The sequence below is a fragment of the Eubalaena glacialis genome, chromosome 13 (assembly GCF_028564815.1).
Source record: "Eubalaena glacialis isolate mEubGla1 chromosome 13, mEubGla1.1.hap2.+ XY, whole genome shotgun sequence".
Classification (NCBI taxonomy): Eukaryota; Metazoa; Chordata; class Mammalia; order Artiodactyla; family Balaenidae; genus Eubalaena; species Eubalaena glacialis.
In genome coordinates, this window is record NC_083728.1 from 69,153,339 (window position 1) to 69,175,913 (window position 22,575).

Consider the following 22,575-nt stretch of genomic DNA (forward strand, 5'->3'; position numbering starts at 1 on the left):
TTTGATTTCCTGGCTGCAGGCGTGTACAAGGTGACCCCTCGCTCCTGCCACCGGTTCGAGCAAGCGTTCTACACCTATGACACGTAAGCCGGGCGCCGACTGCTCCGGGGTGTCTGTGTGTCTCCTGTGGAGGAGAGTGAGTGTGACTCTCTTCTTCACTCATTGCTGAGAACACGGGAGTTTTTTGTAATTTTTCTGGAAGCGGTAAGGTTAGGCATGGAAAAGAATTTCTAGACAAGGATTTTAAGACAGTTGGGTAAATTACTGAGGAAATGAAGGTAAGCTCTCTTTCCCAAGAATTCTGTAAACCCAGGATGGAAGGCTGTGGTTTGGAAGTGGCTTAAATACAATGTTTGTTGAATCTTCCAGCCTCAGTGATGAGAATTTCTCAAGCTCAAGTCTACCATTTTTCTATTTTTACAAATGCTTGTGGGTTTCACAGGGAATTGGAGGTGTAAAGTTTTGGCGTGGAGAATCAGTTTACTCTTAAAGACACTTGTATGTATTTCAGGAGTTCTGAAGCGCTAAGAGCAGTGTCACAGAGTATATTTCAGGGTCAGGAAGGTCGCCCATAAAGGATGTTGTTTGTGATCCTTTGAGAACCATGAGGTGATGTGGTGTTTTCTTTCCACTTCTCTGATTTATAGGTCTTCACCCAGTATCTTGACGTTGACAGCCATTCGCCACCACGTCCTTGGAACTATCACCACTGACAAAATGATGGATGTCACCGTGACTATCAAGTAAGGCTAGTGTTCCGTGCTGGGCTGAGCACGGGAGGGTGGTGGACCAGACCTTCTCTAATGGACGCTCTGAAAATTATTCTTGATTTGTTATCTCTAGGCATACGTACAAACGGTCTTCGCTCTTATACTTATGTGACATAGCTGTAAATTCACAACAGCCTTGTTCCTTTCCTTTTATGACTCAGGAATTAACTGTGGATGAGGAAGAGTCTCCTGACAGCTCGTTTCAGTGTCTTAAATTTCTGTTTGAACTCGTTACACTTCCTGTCTTTGCTAAGGAAAAAAATAATCTCTAGTTTGTTCACTGTATTTCAAGTGTTTTAGCAAATTCGAAAAAAATTGCCTATTTTTCTTTAGATCCTTTCTCTAAGGCTTGGGAAATAGAGATGACACCTTATATGAGAAGGGTCATGAGAGAAAGTGTATGAAAGGCAGTGCCTCACTGAGGGTCAGGTTTGTGTGAATGTCACCTTTGAGAGGAATTTTTGCTGTGTGGTCGGTGCATCTGACACCCTAATTTTCTCAAGAAAGGAAAGAGTTTTGACAATATAACCATCTTTGTCAAATAGAATGGAAATCTGAGTAACTTCCTCCCAGCTTGCCTTATTTGAAGTTGCCTTTCCAGCCGTGTCTCCATCTTTCTGTCCACCCGTCCGTCCGTGAAGAAAATATGTATGGGAATCCTCAGTGGTTAGGCACTGGGCGTAGGCGATAGCCCCTGCCCTCGTGGAACTTACAGTCTCATGGGGGCAGCAGACAGTAGTCCAAGGGTCAACATACAGAACTGTAAAATTACAGCTGTGATAAGTGCTTTGACTTTGACCTTGTCAGGGGGTTGAGGTCCATGCAGGAGAGGTGGGCTTCTGGGGGCCAGCCATGTGAAGGGTCTTAGCTGTGTCCTGTGGACACTCTGACATATTTCAAGTAGAGGGATCACTTTCTTTTTGTTTTAAGAAGGTCCCCCTGGCTGCTGAGTGGAGAACAGATAGAAGAGGCGCAAGAGTGGAAGTCGATCGAGGTGGGGGCAGAGGCTCTTGTAGGAGTCCAGGTGAGGGAGGATGGGGGCTTCAGCCAGGCGGATGGCGGTGGGGATGGAGAGAAGTGGACGGGTTGGAGAGTTGTCAGGGAGATTGAGTTGAAGGGACGTGGCAGCAGGCTGACCACGTGGGGTCAGGGAGGGAGGAGTGTCAGGGGCAGCCCGTGGTCTCTGACTGAATTGATGGGATACCTATTTACCAGGGTGACATGGTTTCTAGGAGAAGGCCTTGCTACGTTTGTCTTGTGGGCCTGGCACTTTGCCTGGTGCTGGAGCAATGTCTTTTAGTATTTTCCTGCTTGGAAAGTATGAATTACTGGTATGACTAGAAAGTCATATTCTTACCAGTAGTGACTCCATGTTACATTGTTTTCAGTCTTTATTAAGTTTATTTTTGTAACCTCAGAAGGGTTTTTGTTTGGTTTGGTTTTGCTGAAAATTATGTGAAATGCATCTTCCAGCTGGACATGGCCGGGGGCGGGGTCCCTAATGGGGGTCTTGTGCTTCCCGATCCAAAACCAGATTCCTGGTGGTAGCCCTCCACAGACCTCCTCTGTAGCCTTCCCTGTTTCAGAAGTGGCAGCTCCGTCTTTCTCGTTGGTCCTTGACTCTTCTTTCTCTTGCATCCCATACCCAACCGATCCATCTGCAAATCCTCAACTGTACAATCCTCGGTATCCAGGGGGTTTGGTTCCAGGACCCCCCGTGGTTACCAAAATCCACAGATGCTCAAGTCCCTTATAAAATGAAGTCGTATTTGCATATAATCTATGCACATTCTCTTGTATACTTTAAATATACTTTAAGTCATCTCTAGATTACTTATAATATCCAATGCGATGTAAATGCAATGTAAATAGTTGTAAATACAATGTAAATGCTATGTAAATAGTTGCCAGCATGTGACAAAATCAAGGTTTACTTTTTGGAACTTTCTGGAATATCTTTTCCCCCAAATATTTTCCATCTGCGGTTGGTTGAATCCTCGGATGCGGAACCCGCGGAAATGGAGGGCCAACTGTATATCCGTCATCCAGTCCTTTCTTAGCACCTGGCCTCTATACTTTGGTTCCACCCACCCTTGTCTCCTGCTGGGACCGTTGCCGCAGCTTCCTGTCTGGCTTCCGAGTTTTGGCTGTTGCTTTGTAACAGTGTGTTGTTCATGGGGAAGTCCGAGTGATCTTTAAAAGTGGAGACCCTGTCATTCCTCTGTTTAAAACTCCATCCCCCCAGGGTCCACACCAAGGTTTGCCAAGCCCTAGTCTGACACCTGATCTGGCTCTACCTGATCTGGCTCTGCCTGGGTCCCTCTGCCCAGGCCTCCCTGGTCTCCTCCTTGCTGTCCCTTGAGCATGGCAGGGAGCTGCCTCCAAGGCTCTGAGAGACTTTGCACTTGACACCTCCTTGCCTGAGGCCTCCTCACCCAGAGCCGAGTGGTTTGCTCTCTGCCACCCTTCCTTCAGGTCAGCGTGGTGTCACCTTATCAGAAGGGACTTGGCTGAGCCCCTAATAAAAAGTAGCACCCCTCGCCTCCCACCAGCTCTTTTATCTTTCCACGCTGCTTTATTTTTCTTTATTGTACTTATCACCTGACAACATTTTTCTGTTGATTGTCTGCCTCTTCCCACTAGAATGTGGATTCCACGAGGTTGGGGAATGTTGTCTGTCCTGTGTACAGTCTCCCCAGTGCCTGGTTCTCTTGCAGAGTATGTTCTCAATAAAGGTTGAAAGAGAGAAGATGGTGGTGTGGAAAGGACTCCATGTCCTACGGGAAATCTGATAAGTTTCCTTCAAGTCATAAAGTCATTTGTATTTCATCCCAGCCCAGATCTATGAGATACGTCCACCATGGCAAAGAAGTTCAGTTTTTTGTTTTTAAAAAGCTATTAGTTTATTCAAAACAGGAGAAGACTGTGTTGGTGGCTTTATGAGGTGCTTGGGTTTTTTTTACTGCTGGATCTCTGCTTGCAGAAATGTCCGATTCCCACTGACTACAGGGATACCTGACTTTGTCTTCTGGACTGCTCCTTCCTTTCTTCCAGATCTTCCATCGACAGTGAACCCGCCCTGGTCCTCGGCCCTCTGAGGTCCGTGCAGGAGCTGCGGAGGGAGCAGCAGCTGGCCGAGATCGAGAGCCGCAGGCAGGAGAGGGAGAAGACCGGTGGAGAGGAGGGGGTTGAGGGAAGGACCAAGCCCCCTGTGCAGGAGATGGTGGACGAGTTACAGGGCCCCTTCTCCTACGACTTCTCCTACTGGGCACGGTAAGCGCTCTCCGGCTTTCCCTGCAGGGTCCTCTGTTCTGATGTCCTTCCTCATGGGGGGACAGACCAGCCACATTGAAGTATCTTACTTATTTTAGGTCTGGAGAGAAAATCACTGTCACACCCTCGTCTAAAGAGCTGCTCTTTTATCCTCCTTCCATGGAAGCCACCGTCAGTGGAGGTAAATGTCAGCTCAGCGAGCCGATGACACACCTTTGCAAGTGTTTCTTTCCCTGCAGTTAAAATTTTATTCTGTGCTGCTGTTATAGTGAAACCATCTTTGTAAGGCACCTTCAATCCCCTTTGGCACATAGATCTTACTACTTGTTGAGTGAGTGAATGAACGAGAGGTCTAAATCAGTAAACGTGACTTTCACTATTAGAATTGGGGGATCTTTTTGGAAAGGGACTCAGTTTTCCTTGATGTTATCAGGTTGACACCAGAAGCGAGATAAAAAGCAAAAGCATCAGTTGTTGAAACGTCTGAAATGTCTTTGTGTGTCCGAACTGTTTGTGATGTTTATGTTTTTTGGTCGGGGTTATGGGAGGGTCTTTTGGGGACTGGATAACCAGAAATGATTGCTGGTGGAATATTTAGGCTACCAATAGCTTTTCCCAGCATCGTGGGTTCATTAAACCCTGGACGTTTCTGTGTTTGGAAGGAGAGTATTGAAGGGCGTGGCTGTCCAGCAGGCAGCCTGTCCGGGGCAGCCTTCCATACCGGTCCTCTGAGGTCCAGCCGCACAGGCTCTGACCTGCAGTAACAGCTTCTCTCCCCACCTGTGGCCTGTGAGAGCCAAGGGAGAGGAGCAGGGGAAAGCCAGCTTTGTTGGCTGTACCTGCTAACATTCCTGGCAGTTGAACAAGGCCATTCATCAATGGTGAGAGGCTTGGGCCACTTGCAGTCACTGAGGATTCTGGTACAGTCAGCAGCCTCATTGGAGCTGGCTTCCAATATCTCAGTTTTAGGCCCTTCTTTAATGGGAAGCCCCAACCTAATCTTCGGTTTATCTCTTCCCTTTTTAGAAAGCTGCCCAGGGAAGTTGATTGAGATCCAAGGGAAAGCAGGCTTATTTCTGGAAGGCCAGATCCACCCAGAGTTGGAAGGAGTGGAGATTGTCATCAGTGAAAAGGGGGCTAGTTCACCCCTAATCACAGTCTTTACTGACGACAAAGGTGCCTATAGGTAAGGCCGTGACTAAGAAACATTTGCTTGGGATCAGTCGGGGAGCCTAGAAAGAAACTGGGGAGCCAGGTTTCCTTGGGGCAGGTGATGCTTCTTCCAGGATTTGAAGCAAAGCCATCTCCAGTGTTTCTTTTTTATTCAGTGTTGGGCCACTGCACAGTGACCTGGAGTATACCGTGTCCTCGCAGAAGGAGGGCTACGTTTTGACTGCGGTGGAAGGAACCATAGGAGACTTTAAGGCTTATGCCTTGGCAGGCGTGAGCTTTGAGGTAACACTGTGTGCTTTTAAAGAGCAGCTTTATGGGGTATAATAGACATACAGTAAGCTGCACGTAAAGTGTATAATTTGACAGTTTTGACATATGATGACCCCCATGAAAACACTACCACAATCAAAATGGTGGCCACATCCGTCACCCTCCAAAATTTCCTCATACCCTTGGCAACCCCTCTCTCCTGCCCCTCCCCACTGCTCTGATCTGCCTTCTTTCACTATGGGTCATTTCGCATTTCCTAGAGTTTTATATAAATGGAATCATTCAGGATGTACTCTTTTTTGGTCTGGCTTCTTTCACTTGTAATTAGGAGATCTGTTGACTTTAGCTTGTGTGCATACCTTTTGGGAAGTATTTTAAGCTTTCATCCTTGACTGTGTTCTCTGTCGAAGGATGCAGAATGTCTTTCTCTCTTGCCTCAGTCCTTCTTGGGAAGAAGCATGCTGTGTGATGGACAGAGTGAGTCTGGAGATCCTTGAGGCTGAATATTTTCAACATAGAGGCCAAATAAATTAAAATTCTATATTGCAGAATGCATTTTAAACCAAACTGAAAGATAGTCAAACTGGGAAGAAATATCTGTACTATAAATAACATTCCCCGTTTACCAGGGACTCCTAAAATCTATAAGAAAAAGACAACCCAACATGGGACTCCCGTGGTGGCACAGTGGGTTCAGAATCTGCCTGCCAATGCAGGGGGCACGGGTTCGAGCCCTAGTGCAGGAAGATCCCACATGCCGTGGAGCAACTAAGCCTGTGCTCCACAACTACTGAGCCTGCGTTCTAGAGCCCGTGTACCACAGCTAACGAACCCTGTGTGCCTAGAGCCTGTGCTCTTCAACAAGAGAAAGCCCACGCTCGCCGCAACTAGAGAAAGCCCGTGCGTAGAAACAAAGACCCAACGCAGCCAAAAATAAATAAATAAATAAATAAATTAATTAAAAAAAAAAAGACAACCCAACAGGAAAAAGATAAACCAAGGATATGAAAGGCAGTTCACAGAAGTCATCTAAGTCACTCATAAACATACAGGAAACACTCGACTTCGGTAGTGACTGGGGAAATGCAAAGGAAGTTACCATCGAAACACTGGGTCTGGGGTGAGATTTGCAATAATCAAGACAATATCCATCTTGGCGAGCACGCATTTCCCACACATAGGTAATTTGTTGGAGCTGGAAATGGTTACAGCCACCATGGAGGGCAGTTTGGGGGTGTCTTTCTGAATTTCGAGTGCACACATCCAACAATTCTCCTAGGAATTGACTGTTCGGAAAAAGAAAAACTTAAAAAACTTAAGTGCACAAAGATACACACGCTCAGGGACATTCAGACCGTCTCTCCTTTTTCATCACAAAACTCGGTGGCTAGCCTGTGTGCCGTGGTTGGCCGACCTCTGCTTTAGAACGATATGCAGCTGTTCCGAAGCAGCGAGGCTGATCGGTGGGGACTGGTGGACGAGGGCAGCCGGGAAAGTGGCTGAGGGCAGAGAAAGCAACTTGCAGTTACAGAACCGTACAGTTTAGGGCCCCCGCCCCAGCCCCACCAGATCACTTATGAAGTCCATCAACAGCAGCCATAATGCTGATAAGATTTGTGTGGGCACAGAGTTCTGGAAGGCTGCACACCGAACTATTAACATTGGTTACCCTGGGGATGAATAGGAGACCTTTTGTCTCCCCCAGTGAATAACCCATTAAGGATTACCTCTTGACTTGTTCATGGCTAATATGAGTTAACCTTGCTCTGGGGTTCCTTTTTCCACCCCCAGATAAAAGCTGAAGACGACCAGCCCCTCCCTGGGGTCCTCCTATCCCTCAGCGGTGGTGTGTTTCGTTCCAACCTCTTGACTCAGGACAACGGCATTCTGACCTTCTCAAACCTGGTAAGGTGTCTGGTAGTTTACTGCCTGCCTGACTCCCCCATGAGAGTGCCGGGACACGCGGCCTTGACTTGTGTGTTGCTTGACAACGTGAGAACAGAAAACCAGCCTGGAGTGTTGTATGTTTCTTCGGGGACCAGACGTAATTAGAGGATTGCTCTCACTAGAACTTAATGCTGCTGATTCGTGTTCCCTTCTGCACAGACTTCTTGTTTTCCGGCCACCCCCTTGTCACTGAGACAGTGTAATTAATTACCCCGGCCACAACGGCTCCTGTCTTAGACATCCCTTTGTTTTACCACAGGATCGCGCTGTTTATAATGCCGAGTCTTGTTCAGGGGGTGAGCTTGTGTTTCTTCTGCAAAGCACACTCCCCGTGGTGGGTGGATAGCACCCAGTTTTCACTGGGGATGTAGAATGAGGCCCTGAGTGGTGGGCACTCAGGAGTGCACGTCAGTTGGCCATCTTGTCAGTCCTGGGAATAAAGTGACTGTTACAGGGATGTCGCAAACAGGCAGTGAGGTGTATCTGAAAGATCACATGCTGTGCAGTGATGCGCACCCAGCTTCAAATCTTCCATCTGCTACTTACTTGCTGGGTCATCTCAGGCAAGTTACTTGACCTCTCTGACCTCCGTTGCTTCCTTCATAAAATTCAAATATGATTTCTACCCCACAGAGTTCTTGTAGGCGCACCATGATGACAGCTGCTGTTAGAATTGTAATTGCTGTCACTGTAATGATTTATTGTAGAGTTAGAGTTACCATTTCTGTGTGTCTAGGAAGCCATGGAGCTCTTGGGCCTAATTCTGGTCCATCATGACTTCAGCCGCCCCCTTTGAAGCCATACCTAGATTTGCAGCAGAGGCTCAGTTTGTGGTTGTCTCTCGGCAGAGCCCCGGCCAGTATTACTTCAAGCCCATGATGAAAGAATTCCGGTTTGAGCCATCCTCCCAGATGATCGAGGTTCAGGAGGGGCAGAACTTGAAGATCACCATCACCGGCTACCGCACGGCCTACAGGTGGGCAGCCCCACCTGCGCCCCTCTCTCCCAAGCCCGGGCTATGGGATCACACTCACGCTTCTGTTCTTTAGAAACTCATCCCAGTCTTCATATTGATTTTATTTGGAAGACAAAGGACATAAGATATGAGGTCCACAGGCTCCTGACTGCTGCCGTTTTCTTCTAATATCTCCAACGAGTGTCCCCCACCCCCCTTTTTTTTTTTTTTAATTTTAATTTTGGCCATGCCAGGCAGCTTGCAGGATCTCAGTTCCCTGACTAGGGATCGAGCCCGTGCCGCAGCAGTGACAGTGCTGAATCCTAAAAACTAGGCCAACAGGGAACTCCCTTCAAACGAGTGATTCAGTCACAAAGTTCCTATTTTGAAATTGGCCTGAGGGACCCTATTTAGTTCCTAAAAATTTTCATTTTTTTAAAAAGTTTGAAACTTGAGTTAACATTTTGAAAAGGAGGAAATGCATTCACTTGAGTGAAACTTGGAAATCCTGGAAAGAGTCTGTACAATGTGAAGTTTCCCTCCTATCCTGGTCTCCGAGCTACCTGGGTTTTCCAGTGTTTCTGAATACTTTCAGAGACGGTTTATACAAATATTAGTAAATATATTTATACACACGCACACATATTATACACATTTACAAAAGCACTCGAGGCAAAGATCGATTAATCAGAAGGAGTGGGTTTAGAAAAACAGACCATTTTCAATCGAACATAAAAACGGAATGAAAGGGGAAGTGACTTATTTTCATTTTATTGGATGCTTCATTATTTAAAGCTTAACAAAAAAATACAATAAAGTGGAATAAAATAAAGCTTAACCTTTTTTAATTACAAGTTTCTGGAGCATCCCTTAGAATGTACAAGAAGAGAAATTGATGACAGCCTTTTGGCTGGCCTGAGCCCTCCGGCAGGAAGGCTTGATTTGCAAGTGACACAGCCAGAACTGAGTTGTCTGGGTCATTTGGGGCACAGTTCTCCATTGAAATATTTTGCACCGTAAATTGTTAGTAAATGCAGGACACTTTCCCTGAAATCTTTTGTGTGCTTCAGAAAACCCCAAGAACGTCATGTTCTGTTTCTTCTCTCGTACCTCTAGTTGCTATGGTACAGTTTCTTCCTTAAATGGAGAACCAGAACAGGGTGTTGCCGTGGAAGCAGTGGGCCAGAACGACTGCAGTATTTATGGAGAAGACACCGTGACGGACGAAGAAGGGAAGTTCAGGTTACGTGGATTGCTGGTGAGCCTTTGGACGTGTTTCATTAGTGGCTTTTTTCATACCGGGTTCAGCGGTGCCTTGTGGTGCCCCCGAGACTGCTAGGAATGGGGTCAAGAGCATTGCCAGGGCAGCGTAGGGTTCTGGAACTCTTCCCAATCCCTATTGTAGCTGACATACTTACCTTTTATGTAGCTGATGTACTGGGTTGGGGGTTTTGTAGCGAAATAAAGGTGGAAAACCATGGGTTTGGTGCACCTTTTGCCTAGCATGGGTAGTGTGGCTCAGGCCAGGGCTCTCAAACCAGATGCCAGTGGCGCCAGAAGACAAGTGTGAAAGGCTGGAGGATGCTGGGTGCCTGGTAGGGAGCGGTGCGGACTGCGGGGCCCTGGAGAGGGTCTGGCCCACGAGAAGGGGGCAGCTGCCACTCAGCTCCAGCTCTACACAGCTGTGTGGGAAGACAGACTCAGGGTTGCCAGATCGTTTTGAGTTTGTAAAAACATGAAAACTTCTGATTTTTAGATGTTAACAAGCAATTAAAAAAAAAAAACCCACAACTTTGTGCAGGCCAAATAACCGACTTATTTGTCCTTTTGGCTGCTCAATTGCAACATTTGGTTCAGAATTTATGGTGCCTTTTTCCTCACTTTTACTTGCGCATCCATACGTTCATTTGCTCGTTCAGCAGACACTAAGTAGGGTCACCGAACGAGAATGTGGGTTGATGGCACCCACTGGACAGGGCCACTTGGATCCAGGGTTTGGTCCTCAGCCTTTCGGATTCACAAACTGGATGTTCTTAGTTGACCCCAGGGATAGTCGTACACATGTTGGCAACTGACTGATGTTTGCCTGAATCGCGTGAGCTGAGATGCAGATCCGTTTGCCAGTTTACTTAGGTATGTTGGGGCGATGCTGTCCTTTCCCAAAGGTAAGAACATCCACGTCCATTGTCCGCCCATCCCCACTCGCAGATATGGGGAAGTCAGGTTAGGAGGTTGCCTGGTGAGTGAGGAGGGTTCAAAAAGCTGAAGGAGGAAGATGGGCTTGGGGAGGACTGGAGAGCGTGTGTTCTGATGGCCCAGCCGGATGCGCACCCACGGGTGGGCTCCCTGTGCCCTCTGCCCACCATTCCCCGTCTTCAGTCTCTTCTCATCAGACTCGGCGAGACAGCGGCGCTCTTGCTCCCGCAGGAGTCTGGATGGCCTGACTGCGACGCTCCCTTCTCACTCTCCTCTGCCCTTGGAGAGGCCCACCCTCTGTGGAGCGTGCTGCCACCGGGACACTGCTCCCTGCTGTCCCCCAGGCCTGCTTTCCTCCCTCGTAGCAGTGGTTCCAGAGAGCACAGAGTGGTGGCGGCAGCATGGATGTCCCCTGCCGCCGGGCCGGCTGTAGCCAGGGCCCTGGGAGGGGCGATGGGTCCTTAGAGCCAGCTTCTCTGTCTCCCGCGTTCAGTGCATGCCCAGCCTTTGAAATTTTGTCCTTCGTGGGCTGCACTAATGCCTTTCTCCCTGGGTTTGAATCCTGCCTCCGTCATTTCTTAGCTGTGTAAGTTCAGGCAAGTGTCTCGTGCTTTTTATGTGTTTCATCGTCCGTAAAGTGAAGATGAGAATAATGTCTACCTTCCAGGATGGCTGTGAGCATTAAGTGAGTTAATACACGTAAAACACATGGAGCAGTGCGTGACACACTGACTCCGTAAGTGGTAAAAGCAAGAACAGACAGCACCTTCCCCTGAGGTGGTCCTCACCAGAACTGCCAGCTTAGGTGTTTGTTTGCAGCTTTTCTTGGTCTAAGTTAGCAGCAGGAGGAGGGCCTGGCCTGCGCCTGTGCACTTCAGTCTGCCTTCCCCTGGCCGGGGCTCTGGGACTCGATGTTCCAGGCTCACCTCCCTCTTACGGTTGCAGGAATGCAGATTCTGCATCACCGTGTTGGTTCTTCCCAGGGTCTTACTGGCCCAGACATGTTTCTCTAAACTCACCAACTTAACACATTTTATTTAACTAAACCAAATATAGTTTTCTTCTCCACGACAATAGATTTCCGTTTTAAATGATGCTGCCCCACACCCTCCTCGTAATAGGTGTTAATTCATTAGCGCTTCCAGTGTTGTTTAGAGTCGCCCCCTTGTGGCAGCCCACGCCTTTTTTACGTGCCAGGCCTCGGATTCTGGAGGAATAGCCTAAGGCTAGACGTTTCCCATCAAGGGTTTGGATTTGAGTTTGCCAGTCTCCCAGAGGACGCCAGGCTGGAGAGCCCTTGTTGAAGATTTCCTAAGGATTTCAACTCCCATTAGAATTCATTTCCCCAGTTGATCTTTCCGGGCAGTGTACTTGTCAAGGCATCTTGACAAGTGAGAAGCTGCATCCCTAGATGTTGCTGCCAGAGGCTGAAGGTGAGTCCCGGAGTCAGCCGGCCAGGAGCGAGGAGTCGGGCCGGTTAGGATGGGAGCAGCTGTCCGATGGGCTCCTGCCCGGCCGGGCATGGGCATGAGGGGGCAGTGCCCGTTCTTCCCAGCTTCAGCAGTGCCCGTCCCTTCTTTTCTTTACAAATTGGTATGCATGTCTTTCCTTTCTGAGGTGCAGGAAAGATATTTTGAACCAAACCCAATGCTGCTGGTCCTCACTGAGCTATAAAGTGAATTAATACAGTCACTATTGGTGATCATAAATTTGATTGTTCTTGTTTTTTTAATAATAGCTTTTTGTCTCTGTAAAGGTACCGTGTGCTCATTATAAAATAGTTCAAGCAACATATCAAAAAGGATGAAATTTTGAAAGGGAAAAAAAAACAATCACCCTTAAGCTACCACCTGGAAGGGCCCCTGGTTAATGTAGAGCAAATGCCATTTCGGACACTGCTCTGCCCGCACACAGAGAAGAAGGTCACAGTGCACACGATTTTAGGAGACCAGGGCCGTGTTATCCTAGCTAACGTATAGATCAACAGTTACGATCTCAGGGTTGTCCCCTCTTGGATGCACACGGTCAGCTTTGAACTTGGCCCCAGCTCTAGATCCTAATGTGTCATTGGTCCAGTGCGCAGTTGATGATCAGCAATTGGTTGTTTTAAAAGTTTTTAAAACCCCGCTAGTATAAGTGATCTGTCATCCTTTGCAGAAAGATGCAGATCTTTTCTTTTAATAAGTGTGTAAGAAAAAAAATAGTTCAGAAGTTGACAAACAATGGGTTCTTTATACTCTTAAAGCCTTGCTTAAAGCTGAATTTTGTCTGATTTGCAGCCTTCCGAGAAGGCTCATATCTTGAACTCATATCTTTCTTTATCAGAGTTGCAACTAGCCCATACAGCAATGTAAGAAACAAACAAAAAACTTCATTTCTTCAAGGCAGTTTACTTCCCTCTATTGGAAAATTGTCATAATGTGCTGGCTTTCTTAGAACAAAATACTGCTATCTGCCAAAAAATTATCTAAGTAAATAATATACATCCTTCATGTGTGCAGTGTCAACAAAAAAAGTTTTTTTAGAAAAGTGTGGGGTTTTTTTTTGATAAACATCATATATGCCTATACATTTGAGGAATAGAATAAAATGTATAAAGAAGAAATTTGTTTTAAAAAAGGAAAAACCTCAAATCCCACTTCCCAGAAATAATACCCCTTTGGGAATGTCATTCCAGATACCATTCAGTGCACATACACAGCTAGAGGGGCGGGCTGGGCAGCAAGGAAAGAATAATTTTATCAGAAAAAGCATATCATGCTTGCAATTTTGGAATCGGAAACCACATTTAATTTCCCTTGGGTAGGAGAAACTGAATGGGGTTTGAAGGAATTGTAGAGCTTCAGGAAAATGTTTCTGCATCAGGGTGCTTTTTCAAGGAACTCTTAAGAGGGTTAACAGGCCACATCCTAGGAACTGAGGTGGAACAGGAAGGCGCCCGTCTGATGGGGGCCTGCAGGCAGAGCAGGCTCAGATCAGGTCTCGTGACAAGCCCCTTTCCAAAGAAGTGACTCCTGTGTTTGTTTGCAGCCAGGATGTGTATACCACGTTCAGCTCAAGGCAGAAGGCAACGACCACATTGAACGGGCCCTGCCTCACCACCGGGTCATCGCGGTATGACATGAAATTCTTCAGTGGAATCGTGGCATGATTGCTTCCCTGATCAAAAATCCTTCAGCACTCCTCTCGCTGTCTGCCTTTCATCTGTTTCGGCCGGGGTGGGGTGGGGGTGCTTTAAATCCTAATTAAGGGCCCTCTTGGAATAGTGTCATCTTCACAAGCAGCATTTTCTTGGGCTTTTAATGAACAGCATCGCTGTCGTGCATCCAGAGAAGAAATCCGAGCTGTTGTTTCCCCACTTCCCCTGCAAGTTCGGATCATTATTCTGCAAGTTAAGGATCTTAAGGGCTAAGTAGCATTTCAAATCAAGGGAGGGTAATAAAGAGAACATGAGCTTAATTGGTGACGGGGCCGCCCACTTTTCTTATGTTTAGATGACCTTGTTTTCCCACCAAGGAGAGCCTCTTGATCTTTAAGATCACGACTTAGCTAATTGATCCCTAAAGAGGCAGCCCCCCAGGTCACAGGAAGTGGCCTTGGAATCATTTGCAGTGAGGTTTTCTTCCATGGAATAGGTCTTGCTCGCTAGAGTAGAGGGCTTGGGTGGACAAGAGGGCCTGTCTCTTGCTGGCTTTATTAGGTGGCATTAGGCATAAAGATTATGAAGGGTTAGGAGGCCGGTGGGGCATTTGGAACTTTTTGGCCTAGAAAGTGAGTTTTCTTGATGTCTTTATGGCATCTGGCATTTTAAATGGTTGTGATGGCTACGTCTTATAATTTTGTATTTCCCTGCCGTGGGGACTTAGACCAGGATCACAGGCAGTCATGTGGACTATGGTCCCACATATGAAAAGGTCACGAACGGGGGCACACACCCACCCAGACGGGGCAGCTGGAGCTTGGCTCCTGCCAATCCCTGCCAGGCAAGAACATCTTTCCCCTTTTTCAAGAGAAGCTGGGAAATCTGGCTTTTTTTATATGAAATTTCTTTTTTTGAATGTTGACAAGTCATTAAAAGTTAGAAAAAAAAAAACTGCTTGTCAAACAAAATGTGCCCATGGGCCAGGTGTCGCCTATCTCCTGTCAGTTTGGGACCATAGACTCAGGCTGCTGGAATGGCAAGCTTTGCTCTCTGAATACAAAGTGAAATCAGCTAGGAAATAGCTCCTAGGAGATCCCCCGGCTGGGGTAGAAGTCCCCCTTCCAGCGTCCTCAACCCCAGCCTTCCTTCTTTCTTCCCAGGTTGGGAATAACGACATCGATGATGTGAACATCATAGTTTTCCGGCAGATAAATCAGTTTGACTTGAGTGGAAATGTGATCACTTCATCCGAGTATCTTCCTACATTATGGGTAAGGCCAGATTTTTAAGGTTCAAGTACTCTGTTCTTTCCGGCTTCAAGATGAGAGGGAGCAGGATATCCGGGCCTGTCTAGCGCTTGCTTTAGCTGAGGGTTGAGGTTGAGATTTAAGAATCTTCAATCCCAGCATGCCTCTGGGGGAATGATTCCTGATTGCTGGAGAGAAACGTGGTCCAGTTTCAGATCACTGTTTTGCCAGCCGTGTGTGTCTTTGGAAGCATCACAGTAGAAACCTAATGAACGAACAATACGATCTGGAGTCTAAAACAGAAAGATGGTTTTAGGGCAAAGCACCTTGTCACTTTCTAGATTCTGTGCAGGGTTGGGGTGATAGGCAGTGGACCTGGAGTCAGACAGTCCGGGCTGGCTCCTGTCCCACAGTTACTCACCTGGCTGCCTCGGGCACCCCCTCATTCCCATGGGCCTCTGTCCCCTGCTCTGTGAAACCACGGAGTTGGACTCAGTGGCCTCTTAAGGCCTGCTGGAGCTCTTAACAGAACCCGCATGTCTGCAGTTAATGAAGAAGTGTCTATACAGTACCCTGTGATGCCTGGAAGGATGTTAATGAATCGCCATGGGGATGTATTTTTCAGAGGCACACGTAATATATACAGTGAAGCATTTGACTTGAGTGAGAACATGTGCTTAAGTTAACTCACCTCAGCTGCCCTTCAGGGGCTGCGGGCATGTTGCCTATGGGCCTGGTGGGTGATGCCTGAGTGTGAAGAGGGCTGGGCAGGGATGGGGAAACTGGAGGGAGGGGATGGCGCCAGGGCTGTACCTCCCGTGTCTCACGCCCCATTGTAGATGGTAGTGGGAACAGGCAGTGAACCTGGGCTGGAGAGAAAGAAAGGCCGCCAACAAAGCACTGAACTGCTTCTGGAAGCAGCCAGAGAACCAGACGCAAAATGGGAATGCGTTTCAAGTTTAAGGAATACCTGTGGGGTTGAGGTTACGGCATGTGGGAGGCCACGCCAGGTGGGCAAGGCCGGCAGTGAGGAGGGCTGGGTCCCAGGCTCTACCAGGCGATAACTGTGCGACCTTAGGTGACGCAGGCTCTCTGAGTCTCCATGGGGATGACTACCATGCCTGTTTAATAGCCAGGATTGGTGACGATGTATGTGAAGTGCCTGTAGCAGGCCTGGCATGTTATAGACACGTTAGAAGCTATTCTCTTTAATATTACCACTACACTATTTTGAGTGTTAATGTAAGTTGTCAGAATCTATTTTAAAATCTTAACATCTCGATGGAGTTAGAGTCTGTCATACAGAGTGAAGTAAGTCAGAAAGAGAAAAACAAATACAGTATGCTAACACATATATATGGAATCTAAGGGAAAAAAAAAAAAAAAAAGAGGTCATGAAGAACCTAGTGGCAAGATGGGAATAAAGACACAGACCTACTAGAGAATGGACTTGAGGATATGGGGAGGGGGAGGGGTGAGATGTGACAGGGTGAGAGAGTGTCATGGACATATATACACTACCAAATGTAAAATAGATAACTAGTGGGAAGCAGCCGCATAGCACAGGGAGATCAGCTCGGTGCTTTGTGACCACCTAGAGGGGTGGGATAGGGAGGGTGGGAGGGAGGGAGATGCAAGAGGGAAGAGATATGGCAACATATGTATATGTGTAACTGATTCACTTTGTTGTAAAGCAGAAGCTAGCACACCATTGTAAAGCAATTATACTTCAATAAAGATGTTTAAAAAAAAAAAAAAAAAATCTTAACATCTCGACACGTGTCACGTCACTGGCACCTCAGATGCGTTAGGAATGGCCTGTCGGGGGTGGACGGTAGCTCTTTCAAAGATCCATGTCTCCAGAGATCCTCTCCCCACAAGAGATATGCTGACCCGAGGGTGTCTGAAATGCAATGTTTATCGTGTTTTCAGTTTAAAAAGCACGCCCTCTTTGTCTCTGCTCTCCAGGTAAAGCTTTACAAAAGTGACAACCTGGACAACCCGATCCAGACGGTCTCCCTGGGCCAGTCCCTCTTCTTCCACTTCCCGCCCCTGCTCAGAGACGGCCAGGTGATGCCCGCTCCACTCTGCTTTACGTTTTTGTCATAGTGGTTGCACTTTTCAGCTAAGGAAACACAGTTCTCCCATTTTCCCCCCTTATACCACCTTGCTGGCACAGTTGATGTCGTGCTTTCTGAATCAGAGGTGGTGGGGCTCTCTAAGGATTATTTTTTCAGAATTAGCTCTTTTTCTATTTACAAAAATAATACACATTCATGGCAGGAGATTGGGGAGGGGGGTGGAAATCAGACATAATCCCGTCATCCAGAAGTAACCACTGTTAATGTGCTGATAGGTTTCCTTTTGGTCTTTTTTTGATGCATGTGTATATGTGTGTATAAATATAAATACACATATATATTTATTTATTTTGATAATGCAAAGCTGGGACTGTTTTGTACATTGTTTTGTAGTCTTTGCTTGTACGTTGTTTTGTAGTCTTTGCTTTTCAATGAAAACTATATCACAAATATTTTCCCCATCGTTAAATCTTCCATAGCATGATATTTAACGGTTGTACGGTAGTCCATGATAGAGGAAATACCATAATCTATTTAACCAAGGCCTTAATGTTCATCACTTACTGATTATAGGATGTTTCCTATCCATTTTAATTGGGCAGAGCAAGCTATCGTGGCTGGCGCGGTGGCAGCAAACTTTGCAGAGAACTTGGTCCCTTTCCGGGGCACTTAGCCTGAGGGTGTGAGTAGCGAGCCTGTGAGTGTGTGGTCCCTCCCCCGGCTTCTTACCACTTGCCACGGGGATGATACTCTATGGCCTTTTCCGGCGTGAAATGGCTGTGAAATAACGAAGCAGGTTGTGATGGAGTTTGGGGTCTCCTCCCCACTTCTCCAGGTGCCCTTTGTAATCGAGCCACTTTCAGCAGCACAGCACCGTGGACACAGACTCCCCTGGGCTCACAGCCTGCTTGGTACCCTACAGCTGAGAGACCCTGGGCACGTCATGCTTCACTTCTTCAGGCCTTGCTCTCCCCATCTGTGAAACGGGGGCAATAATCCTGATCTTGTCAGTGGTTGAGAGCAGAACAGGCATTTGCCTAATGTGCTCATGGCACCGGGCCCCTGGTCGGGGCTCAGCACACCAGGACCACGACCGCCACTGGAACCACTGCAGAGACGCTGCGTCTTAGAACTCGCCAGCTAATGAGCCACTTAAGAATCGTCCCTTGAAAGTCAACCTCGTTTTAGATTAAAAACAGTCTTCCTCAGTTTGATCATGTGCCCCCCTCATCAGAATTGACTCATCAGAACTGTATGTGTTTCATAAAGTCAGATTCTCCAAGGACCACCGTGGGTGCAGTGGTTGGATATGCTTGTAAAAACGAGCTCTGAGCGCCTCTTAAGAGATGTCGGGGACGCGCGGCTGTCACTGCTGGAATAGCCTGCTGAGGCCGCCCCTTGGGATTTAGCAACCTAGGCTTGGAGGTGTAAACTTGGGGATTTCTTTAGAAACGTAAAGTCCTTTACATCACAGTCATACGTTAGGAGTTAGTTTTCTTTTGCTTTGCCCCAGCTGTCCTTTATGAAAACAACAACTTCTTCCCTGTGCACAGAACTACGTGGTGCTTCTGGACTCGACGCTGCCCAGGTCCCAGTATGACTACGTCCTGCCGCAAGTGTCCTTCACGGCAGTGGGCTATCATAAACACATCACCTTGATCTTTAATCCCACGGTAAGGAGGAGGGAGTTTCTGGGTGTAGGGTGTGAAGAATGGTTCCAGGTACCACTGAGTGCTTTTCAGAGCCCATCCCGTGTGGGAAGTTGGTGGGAGTCATCATCCCTGATGTGAAGAGAAGGCTGGGGGCTCGTGCGTAGCAGAGCCCGGACTCGAACGTGGCTCTTCTGCTGGTTTCTGGCTCTTGCTCAGTTAACTGGCCCATGATCTTACCTGAATGGGGGGTTCCTCCTAGTTCCGCTCAGCGGAGACTCGGTCAGAAAATGCCAAAGAGACGAGCACGTAGGGGAACCATTTGTCTCCGAGTGGAGGTGCACGGTGACCCTAGGGGAGGGAGAGGGCCTCTACGGAGGACGCTGGGGCTGCAGCCTGGGACACCTACCAGGGCTCGCCAGGACACTCCCTCGGTCCAGGGAGCCACGTGGGCGGCCTGGGCAGGACAGAGGTGCCGCTTGGTGGGGGCCGAGCAACCAGGCCTCGTAGCTGCTGCCAGGAGTGTGGTCCCACTTCTGAGATGGTGAGAGCAGGGCCATGTGCCAGGGAAGGGATGGCCTGGCAGGGTGTCCTGCTGGTCCTCACGACAATCCTTCCATGGGGAGGTGCCATTCTTCCATTTTTTATGGAGGCTCAGAGAGGCTGAGTGACTTACCTGGGGGTGGTCAGCAGATCCGGGTTTTACCACGTTCCAGCCGTCTGCTGGACAGCTCAGCGCCATACGCTTATGAGGGCCGTAAGTGCGCTTCGCTTTATCCCGTGTTGAATGTCAGTACCGACAGCCACGTTGTTGATGCTTGACCCAGTATTTCATGCACTGCTGACCACTCTATCACGCACCTCATCTTGTTGAACTTTCACAACATTCGCCTGCAGTAGGTGCTGTCTGTATTATCCCCATTTTATAGTTGAATCAACTTAGTCTTAAAGTGACTGCCCGAGGTTACACGGGAAGACCTGGCCTGGAGCCTGGACCGCGGTCCTCAAGGCTTCTCATAATCACTCTACTACTTCCCACTGACTTCAACTTCTCCTTAAGGATTTACTTTAATGGAAAACGGTTTGGGATCTAAGACATGTCAAAAAATGTTGGAGTAGGCAGTTAGGGATGGAAATCTGTTCCTGCCCTTCTGTTTATTAAGGGACCATCTCACTCTGCCTCACTCATCTCAGGTCAAAAGGCCCCTCAGTCATTCTCCAGCCTACGTGTTCTCAGATATTTTGGTCTTGTGAGCCCTTTATACTGTTAAAGTTGTTGCGAATCTCAAAGAGCTTTGATTTATATGGGTTATATATATATTTATCATATTAGAAATTAAAACTGAGAAATGCTGAAAACACAAGAATCCATAAGCCACACGTCCCATTACCTGTCAGAGTCATGACATCATCACATTTGCAGGCTCTGGGAAGGTCCACTGTACACTTGTAAGAGCATGAAAATGGCACGTAATATCTTAGTATTATTATAAGAATAGTTTGGACCGTGCAGATCTCCTGTAAGGGAGGCCCCTGGGCTGTATCTTGAGAACCAGTGCTCTGGCTCGTTAACCTGGTTTATCATCAACCGAAAGTTATCTTTTAATTTATTTGTTTCTGTTGTCAGGGTGGAGTGGACTAGTTAGGATATAGGTTCATTTGCTATTACAGAGACCCAGCATTTCAGGGGCTTTAGCAAGAGGGAAGGTTCTGTCTTAGGTCAGCACCAGGAGTGAGCAGTCCAGGGGTCATATGGCAGCTCCAAGGTGCCGGGGCCCCCAGCTCCTTCTCTCCTGTGGCTCTGCCATCCTCCAGCACGTCGCCAACCTTCCGAAATGGCGCACTTGGCTGGAGGCTGTCTGGCCAGCAAGGAGGGAGGGCACACCACTTCTCTCCGAGGGTACAGCCTAGGTGTTGCGTCGTCACTTCTCTTCCTGTGCCGTTGGCCAGAGCTGGTTCCAGGGCCCCACCTGGCTGCGAGGGAGGCTGGGGAATGTGGTCTGTTCTGACTGGCCCAGATGAAAGTCAGTCCTTCCACTGTAAGGAAGCGTGAATGGCCCCTGGGACCCAAGCGCTGCCTCTCCTCCTCACTGGGTATGACCTCTGGGACTAGCTTGCTGCCCACTGTGTCCCCAAGCCTGGAACAGTGGGTTCTCGATGCCTCCTTGTAGGAAAGAGTCCCTGTGTGTGGCTGGGACTCAACAAAATGAGACCCTTCTACTTTTCAACCACAGGGGTCCCCTGCGGCCCGCAGCTGTTTGTCCTGTCAGTTTAGACAGTGAAGGGTGCGGGGGTGAGTAGCACCTTGTTATTGGAATCTGGTTATTCCGGAGCTTCAGAGAGCAAGTGAGGAGAGTTTGTGCAGCAGAAGATTCACTTGAGATTTATCTGCGTCGCTTCGGTTCCTTACTTTGGGTACTGAGTGTGCCGGGGGTCCCAGGGGAGCCGGCTCAGAAGCCGGGCAGATCAGGGCTGTGGATGGAGCACTGGTGTCTGGGGGTGACGGTGCTCTCGGTGTTTGCAGAGGAAGCTGCCCGAGCAGGACATCGCGCAGGGATCCTACATCGCCCTGCCTCTGACGCTGCTCATCCTGCTGGCTGGCTACAACCATGACAAGGTAGGGGGTCCCGAGACCTCATGGGCAGCAGATGTGTCGGGGGGAGGGATCCCTCATGACTGGGACGTGGCAGTGGAAGAACATCCACTGTTACAGAGGTTACAGCATTTTAGGTCATGTCTAATCCCTAAGGCCTCCTTGCAAGGCCATAAACCTCTCGTAACAGCTCTCCTAACCCTTAAACCTGGAGTACTTCTGGGTTTCTGGTGACCGTCTCTAGTACAAAGACCTGCCCTGGTCTGAACTGAGATCTGCCTGAGAGCACAGAGCAGGTGGTGACGGGGCCTGGGGAGGGAGGGGCGCGGGGGAGGGTCTCTGATGTCCCACTGGACGGAAGTCTTCTCCTGGCGTCCCCCTCTCTCATACTCTCTCTCTTTCCAGCTCATTCCCTTGCTGTTGCAGCTGACAAGTCGCCTGCAGGGAGTCCGAGCTCTCGGCCAGGCAGCCTCTGACAGTAGCGGCCCGGAAGACGCTAAGAGACAAGCCAAGAAACAGAAGACGAGGCGGACGTGAGGGGAAGAGCCTGGGAAGTCTCCCTCGGGACAGGCCTCTGGCGTGGAGGACACGCTGCCTGTCCCACCTGCCCCTCGCCCGGCCCCGGTGCCATGCCGTGAATGGACCCTCCTGTCACTCTGCTGAGCACAATTGATTTTCTGAGTTGAAGATAATTTATTATTATTATTTTTATCAAAGAAGTATTTAAGCTGCGCCGGTGGTGTGCGAATGTAATCCTCAGTCTTCTGCTTCATTTGCAAGAAGACTTCTAGTAAATGGGGGCTCTGTCCCCCTAATCAAGCACCTGTTGCATTGACTTTCCCCTTAACTTCCCTGTGCATTTGAGGTCCCTGCTAGAAACCACACAGCCCATGTCTGCTACTGGGAGGGTGTGTTAGGAGGTAAAACTCAATAAAGTTGCCTGTTTGTTTCTGTTGTAGGTCATCTCAGGTGTAGTCCTTGGATGACATGGGCCTAATGCTGGGGTCACCGACAAAGCCGCCTGGAGGGGCACGTGGGTCCTGAGTGAAGGCGAGATGACACACGGCAGCTGGCTTTTGGCCTCAGCGGTAGGAAGACAGGGGAGGAGGGGTTGTGGCACAGCGAAGAGCCCCACCCCCACCTGATCTAAAGGAGCCTGAGGTTCTTGGGGGCTCTGGCTCCCCAGTGCCCTGTGGGAACATGCGTTCATTTTTCTAGAGAAGCCAGGAAGACAGGAGTTTTATGTGAACTCTTCCACGTTTTAAATGTTAGAGACAAA

At 48.4% G+C, this 22,575-nt stretch overlaps 1 protein-coding gene across 1 annotated transcript in view; it reads left to right on the plus strand.

Annotated features, from left to right (window-relative positions):
* LOC133104509 (BOS complex subunit NOMO1) overlaps positions 1 to 22,254 on the plus strand; it is a 52,077-nt gene extending 29,823 nt beyond the window's left edge. Inside the window, exons 17-31 of the mRNA XM_061210352.1 lie at positions 20 to 83; positions 648 to 743; positions 3,825 to 4,043; positions 4,142 to 4,224; positions 5,070 to 5,229; positions 5,372 to 5,498; positions 7,278 to 7,391; positions 8,282 to 8,409; positions 9,505 to 9,646; positions 13,615 to 13,698; positions 14,887 to 14,997; positions 16,942 to 17,043; positions 18,608 to 18,727; positions 21,228 to 21,320; positions 21,702 to 22,254. Of these exons, the coding sequence (XP_061066335.1) occupies positions 20 to 83; positions 648 to 743; positions 3,825 to 4,043; positions 4,142 to 4,224; positions 5,070 to 5,229; positions 5,372 to 5,498; positions 7,278 to 7,391; positions 8,282 to 8,409; positions 9,505 to 9,646; positions 13,615 to 13,698; positions 14,887 to 14,997; positions 16,942 to 17,043; positions 18,608 to 18,727; positions 21,228 to 21,320; positions 21,702 to 21,833 (1,775 nt within the window). The 3' untranslated portion in view covers positions 21,834 to 22,254. The remainder of the gene's footprint in view (positions 1 to 19; positions 84 to 647; positions 744 to 3,824; positions 4,044 to 4,141; positions 4,225 to 5,069; positions 5,230 to 5,371; positions 5,499 to 7,277; positions 7,392 to 8,281; positions 8,410 to 9,504; positions 9,647 to 13,614; positions 13,699 to 14,886; positions 14,998 to 16,941; positions 17,044 to 18,607; positions 18,728 to 21,227; positions 21,321 to 21,701) is intronic.
* Positions 22,255 to 22,575: the final 321 nt, after the last annotated feature.